This window comes from Enoplosus armatus, chromosome 15, assembly GCF_043641665.1.
Source record: "Enoplosus armatus isolate fEnoArm2 chromosome 15, fEnoArm2.hap1, whole genome shotgun sequence".
Taxonomy (NCBI): Eukaryota; Metazoa; Chordata; class Actinopteri; order Centrarchiformes; family Enoplosidae; genus Enoplosus; species Enoplosus armatus.
In genome coordinates this window covers 6857745-6873217 of record NC_092194.1, presented here as the reverse complement: position 1 = coordinate 6873217, position 15473 = coordinate 6857745, and the positions used below count along the sequence as shown (strand labels likewise).

Sequence of the window (15473 nt, the reverse complement as noted above, 5' to 3'; positions counted from 1 at the left end):
TCTTTATACTTCTACTCCACTACATTTCAGAGGAAAATATTGCACTTTTTTTCTCCTTTACATGTGTCTGAAAACTTGAATTAGCTATTCACTTTGCAGATTGAGATTTTAAATACAAAACTTATGATCAGTTTATGAAATATGATTCTTTGTATTCAAAGAGTAAGTAAAGTCGTTAAACATTTTCTCCACTTTGACGAACTTCAACATATAAATGCTGCTTACACATTAACACATCAGTAAATACAATAATATAAAATATGAAACACTATGAAAGGGGCCACTCAGAATAATGAGTACTTTTGATACTTTAGGTACGTTTTGTTGATAATATTTCTGTACTTTCACTTGAGTAAAGATTTGGATGCAGGACTATGTGATGTATACATATAATGTGGAATATTTTACATTGTGGTATTTGTGTTACTACTTCAGTAAAGAACGCTTGTTCCACCTCTGCTCTGTGGCTTAAAATTTCAACACACATGGCAATAGTATTTGGCTATTTGTGTGTACGAGCTGTTGAGGCAAATTTTCCATCTGTCAGTAGTCAAAACAAAGCCCAAGCTGGTCAGCCATAGTTTGCATTTTAATGTATTCCTCGTATGAAGAGTTTGAAGAGAACCACCCTCCACTACTGTATTATGGTAATGATTCAAATAATAACAAAAACATAGTATTCTCTTGTGTTGTTTATTCCAATCACATTTCAACGTCAACTGACAGTTTTCTGAATTTTCTCGTCCTCTTGAATGCGCACCATGTCATGTTGTCTTTCAGTTATTTCCAAATTGGCGTGATGTCATTTGGTCTGGCTCGTGGAGCTGCACTCCCCTCCCAGTGGAGTGGCTATATCAGACCCTTCATTCAGTTTAAACCCATGTTTTCGCCATGCCAAATTAACAGCCACCCTTTGGGTCAAAGCTGCGTGCAAGTGTTGAGATGGGAGAGGCGTGTCTGAGTGAAAAGCACCAATAACTGCAACACGCATGGTTCTCCACAACTGGCTCCGCTCCGTGTTCTTCAAAGGGCCCTCGTCCTCCCTCTCTTTCGCTCTCTCTCTGTCTTACTGCAAACTGGTTTGTCGGCTGCACGACAGACCAGACTTCCTGGTCACTACTCACGAACAGACCAAGCTGAAATATTGGCTGTTGATACTGTCAATATGGGAAAGGTCATACAGTTATGTTTTATTTCTTCCCGGATGTTGCTAAAGTCAATAGGTCATGTAAGTTTGTGTTGATTTAGACATGAGTCTGTCTTGGTTATCGGCCAACAAGTTCCTTAAAATCTGACAACTGATAGGGGCTGGCAGGTCTGTCTGGCGCTGTTGTCACAAATGCCTAGGGAGTGGCAGCAGAAGGGCATGGTCAAAATTTTGATTAATGACAGTCAGCATTGTTTACCTTTCACCCTTTGTTGCATTATCTCATCAGCTCAGTACATGGTGACAGCGTTCGCTCTTGGTCCTGCTGCACACATGCAGTATTCAACAGAACAACAGGCTCTGCATGCTTTAGACCTGTACCACAGACCAGTGTGCTCTACTTCCTGTTATCACACCTGAATACTGAGGCGATGCCCACGCACCACAAAGAAACTGGGGTATTATTTGCTCAGAACAAACTGGACCTCTTTTCTGAGTTGGCATCATGATGTTGCCTCAATACTTCATTTATGTATTCATCCACAGCTCAAATTAGTCCCCAACAAATTCACTACTATTCCTGTTTGAGAAATGTTTGCTAAAAGCTACAGTGCCCAGCTGTTTAAGGAGATTATTTGGCCTTCTAAAAAAAAAGAAGAAAATATATATCTGTGACCCCTGTTTAAAGATTCACATCTTCAGTAGAAACTAAGGGCTTAGAGTTGAGAGCCACAGACATGGTAGGGAAGTCACAAAGTGACAAGAGAGCAACGCATTAACGCATTGATGCTTTTGGTCTTTTCATGGGATTTGTTGACAGCAACAAAAATATAGAATAACACCAGTGTTAAAATGATATAAAAAAAATTTAAGTGTTTTGTTAAAAAGTATATTCCAGTGCATCAGGTACAACATCCAAAGAGTAAGAAAGCTCCTCTGTTGATCTTCTCTCTAAACACAGAGATGTCTGTTCACTCAGAGATCCAACTGAATTTCAGGCAGGATTCTCCCTACAAACCAACAGACAGTACGGTGGTTTACCACTCACATTTTTTTGGAGAAGAGTCATCATCTTATTATCACCTAATAAGAATTTGAGCCAAAAATTAAGTTGAAGGCAGCCCTTAAACCCAATGCTGCATAGCTTTTTTATTTTCCTGGTAGCATTCGCCTGTGTGTGGCAACATTTAGCACAGTATATGTTTCAGCACACTTTAAATAAGTCACAGATGGGCAGTAGGGCAGAACATTAATTCTATAGTCTCCACAAATTAGAGAGGATCCTCCTGCTCTAAGGACTGTCTCTCTGTCTGTGCCCAGATCTTCACTAAAATAGACTTCCACTACAGAAGTGCTGACAAATTTCCATAATGGTTGTCTGGTTGCTTTGACTTTCCAGTAAAGAACTGTGCACTCCTCTAGATGGTTGATATTTACATACCCATTACTGACAATACACACAAATTACAAGCATTCTTAGTTTTACAAAAATATGCCTGCTTTCATGGCGCTGCTTTCAAAGAGCACATTTCAGTTTTGTTTGCAAACATAATTTCATGCTCTTTAAGTCATCTGTATATAATAATCAAAGCTGGGCTCTGCAATTCAATGTGATCCTGTGGTTATTCTCTTCATTGCTATATCGTTGTATCCTCCGAGGACCAAAAGCAGCGGCGGAATCTCCTGAGAGCAAATGTGAAATGATACGTTTTCATTTAGAAAGCCAAATGTCATCATCATGTCTCTGTCCCTTTTGCTTTCAGAGCATCTGGTTGATGTGGTGAGCTGGCAGAGCAAGTAAGAACATGGGAGGGAGACATTTATCATCCTCTAGACTACAGAGCTGTAACTCTGCCTGCTTGGAAATCCTGTGGACAGTCAGTGGAAAAAAAAAAAAGAAAAAAGAATTCAACGGTTATTGCATTACAGGGATGACATCGTTTCGGACCCACTGCTTTGGTGGCAAAATCATGAATGCATCACTTACAAATAACAATATTGAACTTCTTTATCCCCCTTCATGTCATTTTAATTAATGACTGTTTCTCACATGCTTGTCAAAAAATGATATCCTGCTTGTCAAAGACCGTGACACGCACATGTTACGGCGTTGTACATGTTTGATGCACCATGTTTCCATGGCAAGTCAATTCATTTGAAATTGCAGACATGAGAACTCCTGACACTGGCCCTCTTTTCAGAATTTGACACTTTGCCAACTTGCCACTCTCTTTTTAAAAGGTTTCTCGTGTATCTTTCTTTGCTTTTTTTCCAAGACTCGTCTGGCCTGTCATGTCGCCCGTCCTGAGATGCTCTCTTGTTGACTTTGGGTCATGCAAAGGCAGAGAAAGTGAGTGAGTGACTCCTGGCCAGCCTGGGGTAGTTTCCCCCCTCAACACAAAAAGAACAGATAAGGTAAAATGTCTTAAATCATACCCAGGGAGGTGTCTAATACATAAACTGAACTTTGGTCTCTAAAGAACAGTCAATCCTTCCTGTACACATGGCAGACGTTGATGAATTGTTACAGTTGAAGATGGGAGCGCCTGTTCTTGCTTTTTAAGGAATCTCTGTCACCATTTCGCTGCTGCTTTGATTATTAACAGTGCTTAATATCATATCCATTAGGATCAAGGAGGCCAAGTCTCCTATCCATCTCTCCAAGTATCTGTTTAAGCTTGTGGCATTTGAGAATCCTTTCAAGTTTAAGTTGCAGAGGTAACGCTCTCAAGAAGCTGGAGATCGGAGCACTGCAGTGTTTAAGTCTGGGCATCTGCACACTTGTGTCAGTAGCTTCATACAGTGCAAAAAGTCTCCTTTTGTCTCTTTTACGTTCGAGGATGGTGTTGTCTTTCTGTAATATTTAATAGACAAGAATAAATTAAAAGGGAGACATTGTATTTCGCAAAAAGATCTGATAAATTGCATAAATATACAACCATAACACTGCGGACAGCTGAATATATTTAATACAAATACAAATTGTTGGCAAGTAATCTTATAGTGACAATTAAATATTTAATAAATAAAAATAGCTGGAGATATGAATAGTCCAGGAGTTTTACCTTGTGAAATTACATAATCAGAAACACTGAATGAAGCGATGGCTCAGTGGGAACTATTTAAACAATGATTCAAAACACACAAGAACTTAATCCTAATGGCAATTTTGGGATGGAAAAAGTGGCTGCTTATCGTCATGTTGCACCTATCTCAAAGTATACACTAAAAATTAAAGAAATATTATGTCTGTATGCCGTGTATCAATAGGACACAACCATCTAAAACCAGCCCACCTGCTGCCCTCCCAACACAGAGGGTCTGCAGAGGACGCAGTGGGGGGTATCATTTGCTGCCCTGATTGATGACCATAGGTCCCGCAGGAAGTAACCCCGCCACCATGAAGGAGTGTTTTCTGAACCCCAAGTGGTATCCGGGAAAACAGAGCGACTCCAGTCAGGGAGCGTGTGTACTCATAGGCCATCTTAATGTTTGGATATACTGAGTCACTTGGGATTCTGCTGCAAAAAGGGAAAAGAAATCAGTGATGGAAAAGTAGAGCTCAGAGGGCGCACAGATTGCTATTTTAACTGATCGGTATGACACCTCAGTGCTGTGAATAAATTACTTCCTCTTTTCTGGGAACCCTTTTTCAGAACTCTCAACAAGTCTCCATATCAATAAAAACTCAGAAGACACTGGTGACCTGTAAGCGAGGCTGATTATTGCCGTACATTTAACATTATAGTTGCATGTGGACATTTATATTTACATTGTAGGGCTACAAAATTAGGAACATTTTTAAAGCCAAACAACATGTTCAAAGAGCATATTATTGTGGAAAATACGTTTGGAAACAACCTATATGTTGAAATGATACTGTAATGCACCCTAGAACAACACTTCCTTGTTCTCGGGTGGCTCAGCTTGAGTTTCCAACTGTCTTCCATAGCTAGAATCAAGAAAACACTATTCAAGTCAGTGAGTCCAATGATGTTCAGTGAAAGAAGTCTGAAACGTTCTTTTTCTGCTCTTTTTTTGTTTGGATGAAGTGGGTCTGCAATTACTGCAATATGTACATATAGCACATGGCTGCACATGTATTATTCATCTTTATGATAAACGCAGTTATAATTACTCTCCAAATTAATCCGCCCTCCAGTCTCAGGGCTCCTTTAGTTGACTGTTACATAGCTTCAGTTTTTCTAGAGAACTCTGTAACACTCGGTATTCCACTTTTTGTCTTTAGAGGGTTAAAAACCATCAATAATCTCACTGAATGTCTCAAATCAGCGGACACTCAAACTATTTCTTGGTCTATGAAAGGTCGATGGGCCTGTGTGTTTGGAACTATAACCTCCTGAGACCCGGAGAAAAAAAGGTTTTGCTTTTTTGATTTTTTTATGATAATTTAAGTATTGTGGTTTAAAGAAACATGTTGCAACAATTTTTTTTTCAAAAATATTGTGTATTGATTTTTTATTGACTGTCCCTTGTAGTGGACATCGGGACTTGCTTCATACAGAATGTAATGATGTAATTCTATGATACTGAATTCATTTTTGAGTGTATTTCTTTTAAAAATTATTTTCATGTCGTGAACATTAAAGTAAATGAAATTCTGACATTCAAACTCTTCAATCTACCAAACAGGGTTAGTTAAACATGATGCTAAAACAAAAATATATTTGGCTAAGTGCAAGTAGTTACTGGAATATCCTTACTGGTGCTTCGCACAATAAACATTTGAACACAAATCTAACCCTAACCCTAACCCTCTTCGACAACAGGGTTGAAACTTAAGTGATAAAGAAAGGAGAGGTATAAATTTAATGCACTTTTAGCAGATGTATTATTAAATATGTAAATCAACAGGGTCAATAATTTTCCAAGTCAAGTTTTTAACTGGTTGTGTACTGTGTGTGTGTGTGTGTGTGTGTGTGTGTGTGTGTGTGTGTGTGTGATCAACAGTGTGAACAAAAACTGCTCTCATTTCCCTTTCTACACACTGTAATAGCAATAAACTTCAAAACCCTAGCTTACACATTGCTCCTGATCCATAACACACAATGTGTATCATCACTTTTCCCTGGCTTGGGCTCAGGCTCCTCAACAGCTGCAGTATCCTCCTCTGAGCTTTCATCTTCCTCCTCTCTCTGGCCCTCCTTTACCTCATCTTTAGGCAGCTCTAAATCAGAATCTCGTTCCACAATTCTTAACAAAATCCTCTCTACCTCACTTTGCCCTCTGCTCCTTGATGTATTACAAATGGAGGTTAGTAAGTCCTGATGTCCTCTACAAAGGACATTGAATAAAAGTTGTGTTATGAAAGGGTTAAAATTACTGTGACTTTTTAAAAATCTTACTAAATGGAAGCCAAGACTTTTATTTTTAAGAAACAACTTGATTTTTAGCAACAGAAACATGATATCTGGAAAAAAATTATGATTTACCTCTCTTGTTGGCATAAAATGTGGAAGTTGAAATTCCTGCCATTTTGAAAAGACAGTGCATGTGCTGTGTTGGCCCAACCCCCACAACTGGGCCATCAAATGAGAGCCCATAGTGTCCTCTTAAAAGGGACAGTATGATTCAGATAAATTCTATAAATTATGCTTGACTTAGAGGTCTCAGAGTCATGTCCCCTACAGAGGACAAAAATGAATTGCCGGGTCTTAGGAGGATATAACAGTGTTTTTCAGGATTACTTAATTTATTTAAGACCCACTGAGACCAAAAAGGGAAGAAAATGTCATTGGATATATATTGTATGGCTCATTCTGTCTTTAAAAGGCATAAAAATAGCATCATAAAATATTCTTGTCTTCCTGATTGCATTCACGCTGAAGGTGCTGTTAAAAACCACAGAAATGCTCAGTCTTAACCAAACTATACTGGGCCCTTCACCAGACCAACTGTGCTGCACACGCTCCCCCTGACCTCAGCGTCCTGCACCAAGTCACAGTAGAAGAGATGCAGGCAGCACCTGAGAGTCCAGTTTAATTACACAAGTACGTTTCAGTTGTAAGAGCTGAAAGCTGACTGGACTAATACATAAAAATATGTATTCATTTTATTCTTATTTTTTCCCCTGAAGCATCTATTGTACTCACAATAAATGTTGAAATAAAATTTTAAACTTTACTTTAAAGTTTGAATTTATGACAAACTAGACTTATGTCGTTTTATATTTTCGACAGCTGATATTAATTAGAAGAACATCAGTAAATGTACTGATTTGTTGTAAGTAAGAAACACAATTCAAAAACGACTCAACTGTCACAAACGAACTAGTCCAGGTGATGAAACGAAATATTTTCGGTAATAAAACAGTACACAAAAATGTGAGGAGTTGCTAAGAAACGAGAGGAACGAATCAGGAACGGCCTGATAATTAATGAATCGTTAATGAGTATTTTCTTAATAAAAAGAGTTAATAATGATGAGTCAGGGGAGAACAGACTGGGGGATACTATATTAATGAATCATTAGGAAATGGTCACAAGTATCTGTGAATCGAATAATAACGACCACTTTCTTCGTCGTTCCTGATTAGCTCTGAACTAGTAGCCACTCATTTATTAATAATGACTTTAATGCACCACCTCTGTAAAGTCCTTCATGATTATCTGGCCGTTACTTTATGGAAGTTTTGATTGGACTTCACAGCTATTTAACTATTAAAGTAGCCTACTTTGTAACCACTCAGTTAATTATCATTCATAAATGACCAGGTCGGTCCTGATTCGTTCCTCTCTCGTTGCTTAGCGACTACTCACATTTGTGTGCACGGTATGGCAAAGTGTTACCCCACATGGTTCAAACGAAACATAAACGAATCGTTCATCATTAAGACGCATGTAAAAATGACGGAAACATACCAGGCTACAGTAATAATGCTATATAAGCTCCACATAAAAACATACTTGCATTGCATAAAGCTATTGATTATGTATATTCTTGTACAAATGAGACCACGACAGGGTGAGTCGATCACCACAGAAAGCAATAGCCTCGTCACAGAAATGAGGTGAGATCAGAGAGCATTAATATTCAGTGAAGCGCAGTTCAGCCTGTTGAGCAGAGCTGTGAGGAGGCTTTTCGTTAGAGCAAACAGGCCACAGGAGTAACCGTGTAGCCAGCCTCCGGGCCTGTACGGGAACACTCTCGTGATTTGTATACAAAGACACATCCCTGAAGCTGCATGTGGGTGGATTTAGGCTGGCAGCTGCCCTCCTGTACACCTCGTCCATTAACGTGCGCGGTCAGATCTCTGATTGGCTGGTATCAGTTACAACTGAGATAGGAATCAGCGGAGGCGCCCGGCCTGTGGAGAGCTCCGTGGAAGTGTAGGGAGGTTACACTTGAGCACAGAAATTACTTTTCCCTAATGACCCAATATATTTCAATTACCTTGCCAACATTAGGATAAAATGTCATGGAAGAAAAACCTCGATTAACCTATTCACTTATTATGTGATTCATTAAAATGTATTTTTATGCCTTTTATAGCCTCAGAGAAAGCAAAGTGTCACTGCCAACGACCGAGCTGCTGGATCAAACTTCCATTCAGAGACAGTCATCTTTCTGACGACTGCCATAAAAATAAATACCTTTAACACAAGTCACTTTTTTTTGTTGCAGTTACAGAATCTGTAGGCTAAACCCAGATTATATGAGGCCCTTATTGGTTAACTAGAAACTACTTGAGTTAATAGAAAACTTGAATTTCCCGCAGGCTATTTCTCTGTCTTTCAACTGATATCAGCGCCTTCGTGAATTAGGCCTTAACCAATGGGAGGAACCAGAGAAACACTTTTCATGGATCTATGCTGAAATAATATAAGCTACGACACCACATGGCATTAAAGACAGCCTTTATTTTTTTAATATTTACAGTGAAATTATAAAAATATATAATTAAAGCTTTGGCAAATATTTTACATTTAGACAATCTCTTTGTTCACATCGTTGAGTCACTGCATAGAATCGAGATCATGGCCACAAATTAAGATCATGTGATATATGGCGGATTACAGAATAGCCCTTTGTTTTATAAGAAAACATCAATGACAGACTGGACTGACAAAAATCTTATTTTTTTTCATCCTGCAGTCTCCACAAGAGAATATACAGTCGAGCAACATGAAGTATTTCAATGGAGAAAAAAAACTATCAACCAATGAGGGGAAACACCAGTACATCCATGCAAGATTACATTCATGTGGCCATGAAGGCCGATAAAGCTATACTGTGTTCATAATGCATGTGAACAGGCCTGTGTTTGACTGTAAGCTACACACACACACACACACACACACACACACACATACACACGGGGGGAGCAAGTCGTTAGAGTTCAGACTTACTGTTGCAGTTGTTGAAATGAGTTCAGTTAAATGGGTCTGGTATTTAAGGTGGTATAAGTCCCGGTTATGATGATGAGGTGAGGCTGAGTCCATGCACACTGTTCAAGTCTTCATGTTGCTGCTGCTGCTGCTGCTGCTGCTGCTGCTGCTGCTTGCTCAGGGGACTGGGCGGTTTTCTGTCTCCTGCACAACGCAAAGAACAAATACAGTTGGCCTGTGCATGCAACTTCATGTCAAATTATTATTATTATTTACTCCCCGAGACAAATGCATCTAACGTGACTTATTCCTCCTACAGGTCAGAGCAGATCTGACCTACTTATACATACGTATTAAAAAGCAGTCTCTCCTTAAAAATTAGGCTTTTCTTCTATTCAATGTGTGCAAAAATGTCCTCGGATCGCATGGCGCGCGTGATGCTGGTCATGTCTGGAAGGTCAATATTTAATAACTGACATATAATTAGGCTTCATTTGGGATTTGGTAAATGTTTGCGCTCGTTGAGGTGATTTCTCATTGCGTAAGTGTGTGTGTGTGTGTGTGTGTGTGAGAACGGGACCTGGGGCGAGAGAGACTGTACGGTCATATGCGGATATGAGTTGATATAATAAAGATAATAATAATAAATAAACTGTAAAAGTCCATTCTAATATAAAGCATCTGCATCCAAGAGATCATATATATATTTTAGGATTCGACACATCTGTCACCCACATTAAACAGTTGAATCTGTACCTTCTCGGGCCTGATGCTTGAAGTTCATCGGCGAGTGGATCTCCCCCGCATGCATGCTCATCCCGCTGCCTGGGTGGGACAGGGCCGGGCTCTGCGGCTGCCAGTGGTGGTGGCCCGAGGCCACGTAGCCGCCTGCTGGCCCGCTGTACACCCCGTACTGGTTGGTGGGAGAGTAAGCGCACGCCGAGACATAACTGGACAGTGTGGAGGAGGGCTGCAGGCAAACAGATAAGACAGGGACAAAATAAGAACACACAAAAAGAAAAAGAAAAAAAACCAAACTCGCAGCGCGTATAATTGTACGTGACAGTGACATGTGGCCTACAGCAGTGGATCTCAAAGACGGTGACCGGGTGGTTTAGAAGAAGAGGGAAGCAAACTGAGGAATACACGAGAACCACTATAATTTAATTCACCATAAATAGGACTAATTCGAGTATGTGTGCGCTCTGTCTGTCATCTCAGTCCTAAAACAGAAGTCAGCATTTAATCAAGAGTAATAAAACTCCCGGTAGTCTCAGGGCTAAAGCCAGTTATCAGGCAGAGATCTGTGGCCTCATGTGACTGTGTGTGTGAGGGTCCCTGACATGGAACCTTTTCACAGCTCTGCCACAGAGCAATCATTTACTGAAGGCCTCTGCCCACTTTGGCACGAAACATTTGGACTGTTTCCTATGAAGAAAAGGAAAATGGCGCTATTGTAGCAGTACAGAGTGCACACACTTGTCCAAACTTGGAGTAGAAATGATTTTTTTTACCTGAGCGTATTTTATGTCGGCGTCAATGGCTGATTTGTCGATCCCGTTGACCGCGTGAGCCGCTGGGAAAGCTGCTCTGTTGACGCTACTCCACTCCTCCATCTTTGGCGTATATCCCTCCGCCCCGGCAATGGCTGATTTAGAAACAGTCATTTCATGTCAAATATGTATGTATGGTAAAATCGCTTAAAAACAATGCAATCCCATTTCGTTTTATAATTAATGATGTGAATTATAGACATATTTAAAATGCTTTACGCGTAAGCCTGTCAGGGCTATAAAACATATTTTATTTTCAAAACAGCAGGCCTATCTAAAATAGTTTTGAAGTTAGGGTTAATCAAACAAATATATAATTTAATATCAAAATGATTCTAATTTTAAATAACGTACGTAACTGTTTTTAATAAGCGTGTATTACAAAATCAGGCCTGGGTTTTAATTTGATCTAAAAGAAAAATACAAAACAAAACAGAAAACGATCAATTTGAGAGGAAACAACATCAGCTTATTATAAATACTCGTCTCCAATTTAATCATTTAAATAAAAAATTATTTCGGCTTTTTATACCCAATAAAGCCCTGCATTTTATCATATGTCATGTTTACGCACATGTGTGCGTAAAATAGCAATATTCCCGTATAAATAGGCTCACATCGTCGAACTATTTCAATCAGAAAAAAATAATAAAAAATGTACCATTCTATATAATTGTATACACATGTTTGTTTGAATTATGTTCGACCGTATGGCACAAAAAATAGACATGGGCAGGCAACTCAACATTAGGTGAAAACACTGACTAAAGGACCAGAAAGGCGAAGAAATGTAATGACTACTTGAAGGATTAGGGGGGATATAGCAGGTGAGCAAAGTGTTTGCAAATGCATCATCCCATGAAAAGGCCTATTGAGAGTGGACTTACTGCTTTCTGGCTGAACGGTGAAACGGAGGCCTGTACAACTTCTAATGGACACATTGTCCTGCCTGTTGCCAGAGCAGGTAGTACTGAGTGAAATGGCAATCCATCACGCAGGATAACACAATAATAACCAGCTGCACTGGTTTATTAAGCTCTTATTTGAGAACAACTGGCAATACAGGCTTCCATGTATGGCACAGAGGCCTAAGATTTCTCACAGAGCAAGAACGCGGAGGCGTTTTCCTCACCTGCAGGGTCCATGAAGGCTCGTATACCGAGGATGTTGCTGACGGTGTGTGCAGAAGGCCAGGCCCTGGATATGCTCATATGTCCAGCCGACATCGGTACTCCAGGAGGGCTGCCCATTTTAGTGCCAGTGGGCGACATGGTGTTGGGGTAGGAATAAGGGTATATGTGGTTGTAGGAGAGCCCGGCCTGCGCGGAGGCTTGCTTACTGCTCTCATACTGGCCGGGCTGGGAGAGATTCCCAATCTTGTTGCGTAAAATCCTGCTGATCGAGCTAACCGACGGGACGTTGTACTTGTCGCAAACTCCATCTGCCAAAAGCCTGTCCCGGATCTCCCAGGCAAAGATCCCGGGGTCGCCTTGTTTGTAGTCCCTGATATTTTTCACCACGTTCGGCGTCGTGACCCGGGGTTTGCTTCCACCGATGGCACCGGGTAAGATGGAGCCCGTCTCGTTGTACCTCGCCAAGATCTTGCTCACGCAGCCGTGGGAGACTCGGAGTTGCCGGCTTATATCGCAGGGTCTGATCCCGAGCTGAGCCAGCTCCACTATTCTTAACCGTATAGCGTTGGGAAGGGGTCGCCCGTTGACGAACACGCCGCCTAACTGGTTCACCTCTCCATAGGTTTGCTCTGCAGGAGAATAGAGACACATAAGTCACATATTTACACCGCATGAGGTGAGTAGACATGCATCTCTGACATGTATAGTAAATCAAATATAATATTCTTGCAATGCACTTATTCTGTCACAAAATATAATGTAATAAAAGTGTTGTGTTTATGGGGTTAGGGATAACTATATGTATTTATTATTAAGAGAGAAACACACATTCAGCCTGCATCCGCTTGACGCAGGCCAGCTCCTGTAATTTACACCATAAATTGAGGTTACCAAGTCGTATAACATGCGTCAGCCTACACACACTGGCAACCCTGGTTTGTAACCGCTATTTTGCAACTTTACAAATGAGTGTAAACTGTTTGGCTGGGTTTAGTCTCCACCATCCCTGCCTGCACAACAAAAAAAAAACAACATTAAAAATGGCGAGCTTGAGGAATTGACACTCGAGAACTCTACAAAGACACACTTTTCATAGGATAATTTGTGGTGTGGTTCCATTTAAGATTTAAAGCTTTAAACAGACAACAATGCGTTCTGAATGGAGCTGGAAAAATCCACCATGGAATAAACGTGACAAGCCGTCGCCAAAGAGACACTCTTGATCTGAACACAATCTGAACTTGGAGACAAAAACAAATGCTTATTTCTGTCTTTACGCAGGCGTGGTGAGGCTGGATACGCTTCCATAAGCTCCCCGCCAGTGAAGCATGCAGATGGTAACGCAGGCTTACCCATTTGCCTATATGTTTCGAGATGCTGGGGAATGTAGGTGCCCCTTCAAATGGCTGAATGCGTCCGAGCGAAGGCAGAGAAGGAAGGGGGGAACGGGAGGAATGAGCCCCAGAAGAGGGAAAAAAGGAGACCTCTTTAAAATCTCCTCCGAGTGCAGCGCGCCCCCTTCTCTGTTAGGAAGCGAGTGACTGCAAGGTACAATGGCACCGAAGTGATCTTCATCCGATAAAAGCAAATTGGAGTGATCCCGGGGAGTCCGGAGTTTGCTGGAATTAATTTGACGCGTCCTCCACGTCAATCTTCGCTGTTATACGCCGAGCCTCTGCTTTGGTTTCATTGGTCGTCCGGCGCTGGAAACGCTGTCAGCCAATGCAAACCCCATCCGGTTGGAGCCGTGCAGCCTCCTTGGATATTTTGCATAGGGGAAGTGGCAGAAAGGGAAACGCTTCATCCAACATGCAGCCTTCTGGTAAAGACCTGTACATCGCACCAGTAACATACACTGGGATGTAGTAGTAGTAGTAGTAGTATAAGTTTGATATAAATTATTAAACGAGAGGGTCATTAAGATTAAATTGCATCAGTCAGTCATTTTAAGAAAGGTGTTTGACTGATATTCATGCGGTGATGCTTGTAATTTAGGGATTTGATCACTTTTACTTCACTGAATTCACATGAAATATGGGTGAGCCTGTGGTCTGTATCATGTTTGTGATGCACCGATGAAATTATTTCTCTCAACTAACATAAAAAATGACCCTGGAAGTATCCACCTGTGGATGTGATTGGCTAGTTTACATATACATACGCAACATTTGTGCCTATCGTAATATATTTTAGAGTATTTTTCTGCATATTGGTTCATAAATGGACCATCCAACAGACACACTGAAGGTGTGATCCTTCGCATTCGAGTCATTTGAACCATCAGAGCAAAAAGAGGAGACGTTCACACTCGCAGCAGCCTGAGTCTTTTTTCTAAGCCAGTGTTAGAGCATCAAACATGGGAAGGGGCTCATGTAATCGATAGCTCTGTAGATCGCAGCGCTCCCAGACTATGGGATATCGACTGGATGCCAGAGACATACATTATCACAGCATGTTTTCGGAGTTTCCTGTGCAAGTTTAGAAGGTATCGTTTATAAGCTCGCAAAACGTTACTTGTAAAACTTAACAGTCGACCCAATGGTAACAGGGTGCAGTGTCCTTATCCCCCTCCACCACCCCCCTCCTCCACCACCCCTCTCCTCTCTGTCTCCTGGCCATTTCACCATCCAGATCTGGGAGCAGGACACATGGAAAGCATCAGGTCGGGTCAGAGGAGCAGAGTGTGGGTGCTGGAGATGATCGCCTCAGAGTTAGATACTAGTGACGAAAACTTCTTCTTCTTTTTTTTTTTTTTGTTAAATCGTGGACCTTCAATTAGTCCGGACATCCAGTGAATCCATGTCTCATATTCGCGTGCTGTATATGCATGCGTGTTGCAGGGCGGTGACAGTCAGGCTGGAGGAAACTGTCGCTGCTGAGTATAAATGATTGTTTAAATAACTGGCGTTTAAAATCCTCCTCAGTTTCATGGCTGTGTCACTGCCTCTCTCTCTCCCCCTGACATGTCTTTCTGTGTCTCTCTCTCTGTCCTCTGTCCATTGCTCGGCTGGCAGGACTCCCCTCATCTGGACAATGTAGGAATTACATGGTCTCATCAGCACACAGCCTTTGACTCGTGCACTGTTTTCGGGGTAGGTAAACCCTTTTCTGACTGTTTCAATAGGAATGACCAAAAATGTCTCTGTATTCAACAGAGATATCAGAGTGAGAAGGTGCGTCGATTTACGCCGTATGCGTGGCCTATATTTTGATACCATTTCCTTCACGAGTCCGCTTTATTATTATATATCTCATTGTGTGCATTTTTTTTTTCCTGTATTACACTTCTACA

At 41.0% G+C, this 15473-nt stretch overlaps 1 protein-coding gene across 2 annotated transcripts; it reads right to left on the bottom strand.

Moving 5' to 3' along the window:
• Positions 1-2048: 2048 nt before the first annotated feature.
• pax1a (paired box 1a) lies at positions 2049-13781 on the bottom strand. Of its 2 annotated transcripts, XR_011598483.1 has the most exons (6): positions 13534-13781; positions 12181-12810; positions 11010-11143; positions 10252-10465; positions 9517-9699; positions 2049-3015 (listed from the first exon to the last, which is right to left on the bottom strand). XR_011598483.1 is itself a non-coding variant. In XM_070920334.1 (5 exons), the coding sequence occupies exons 1-5, from the start codon at positions 13535-13537 to the stop codon at positions 9581-9583; spliced, it is 1101 nt and encodes a 366-aa protein (XP_070776435.1). In that variant the 5' UTR covers positions 13538-13781; the 3' UTR covers positions 9008-9580. The 2 variants fall into 2 exon arrangements, 1 of the variants encoding a protein (XP_070776435.1); XM_070920334.1 differs by lacking the exon at positions 2049-3015 and having other exon boundaries at positions 9008-9699.
• Positions 13782-15473: the final 1692 nt, after the last annotated feature.

Excerpts from the sequence above, each read along its gene's own strand:
- pax1a (XM_070920334.1), bottom strand. Across the intron at positions 11,144-12,180 it reads AGCCTTCATGGACCCTGCAG|CCATTGCCGGGGCGGAGGGA; the intron begins GTGAGGAAAACG and ends TTTCTAAATCAG. Across the intron at positions 10,466-11,009 it reads CCGACATAAAATACGCTCAG|CCCTCCTCCACACTGTCCAG; the intron begins GTAAAAAAAATC and ends GTTTGCCTGCAG.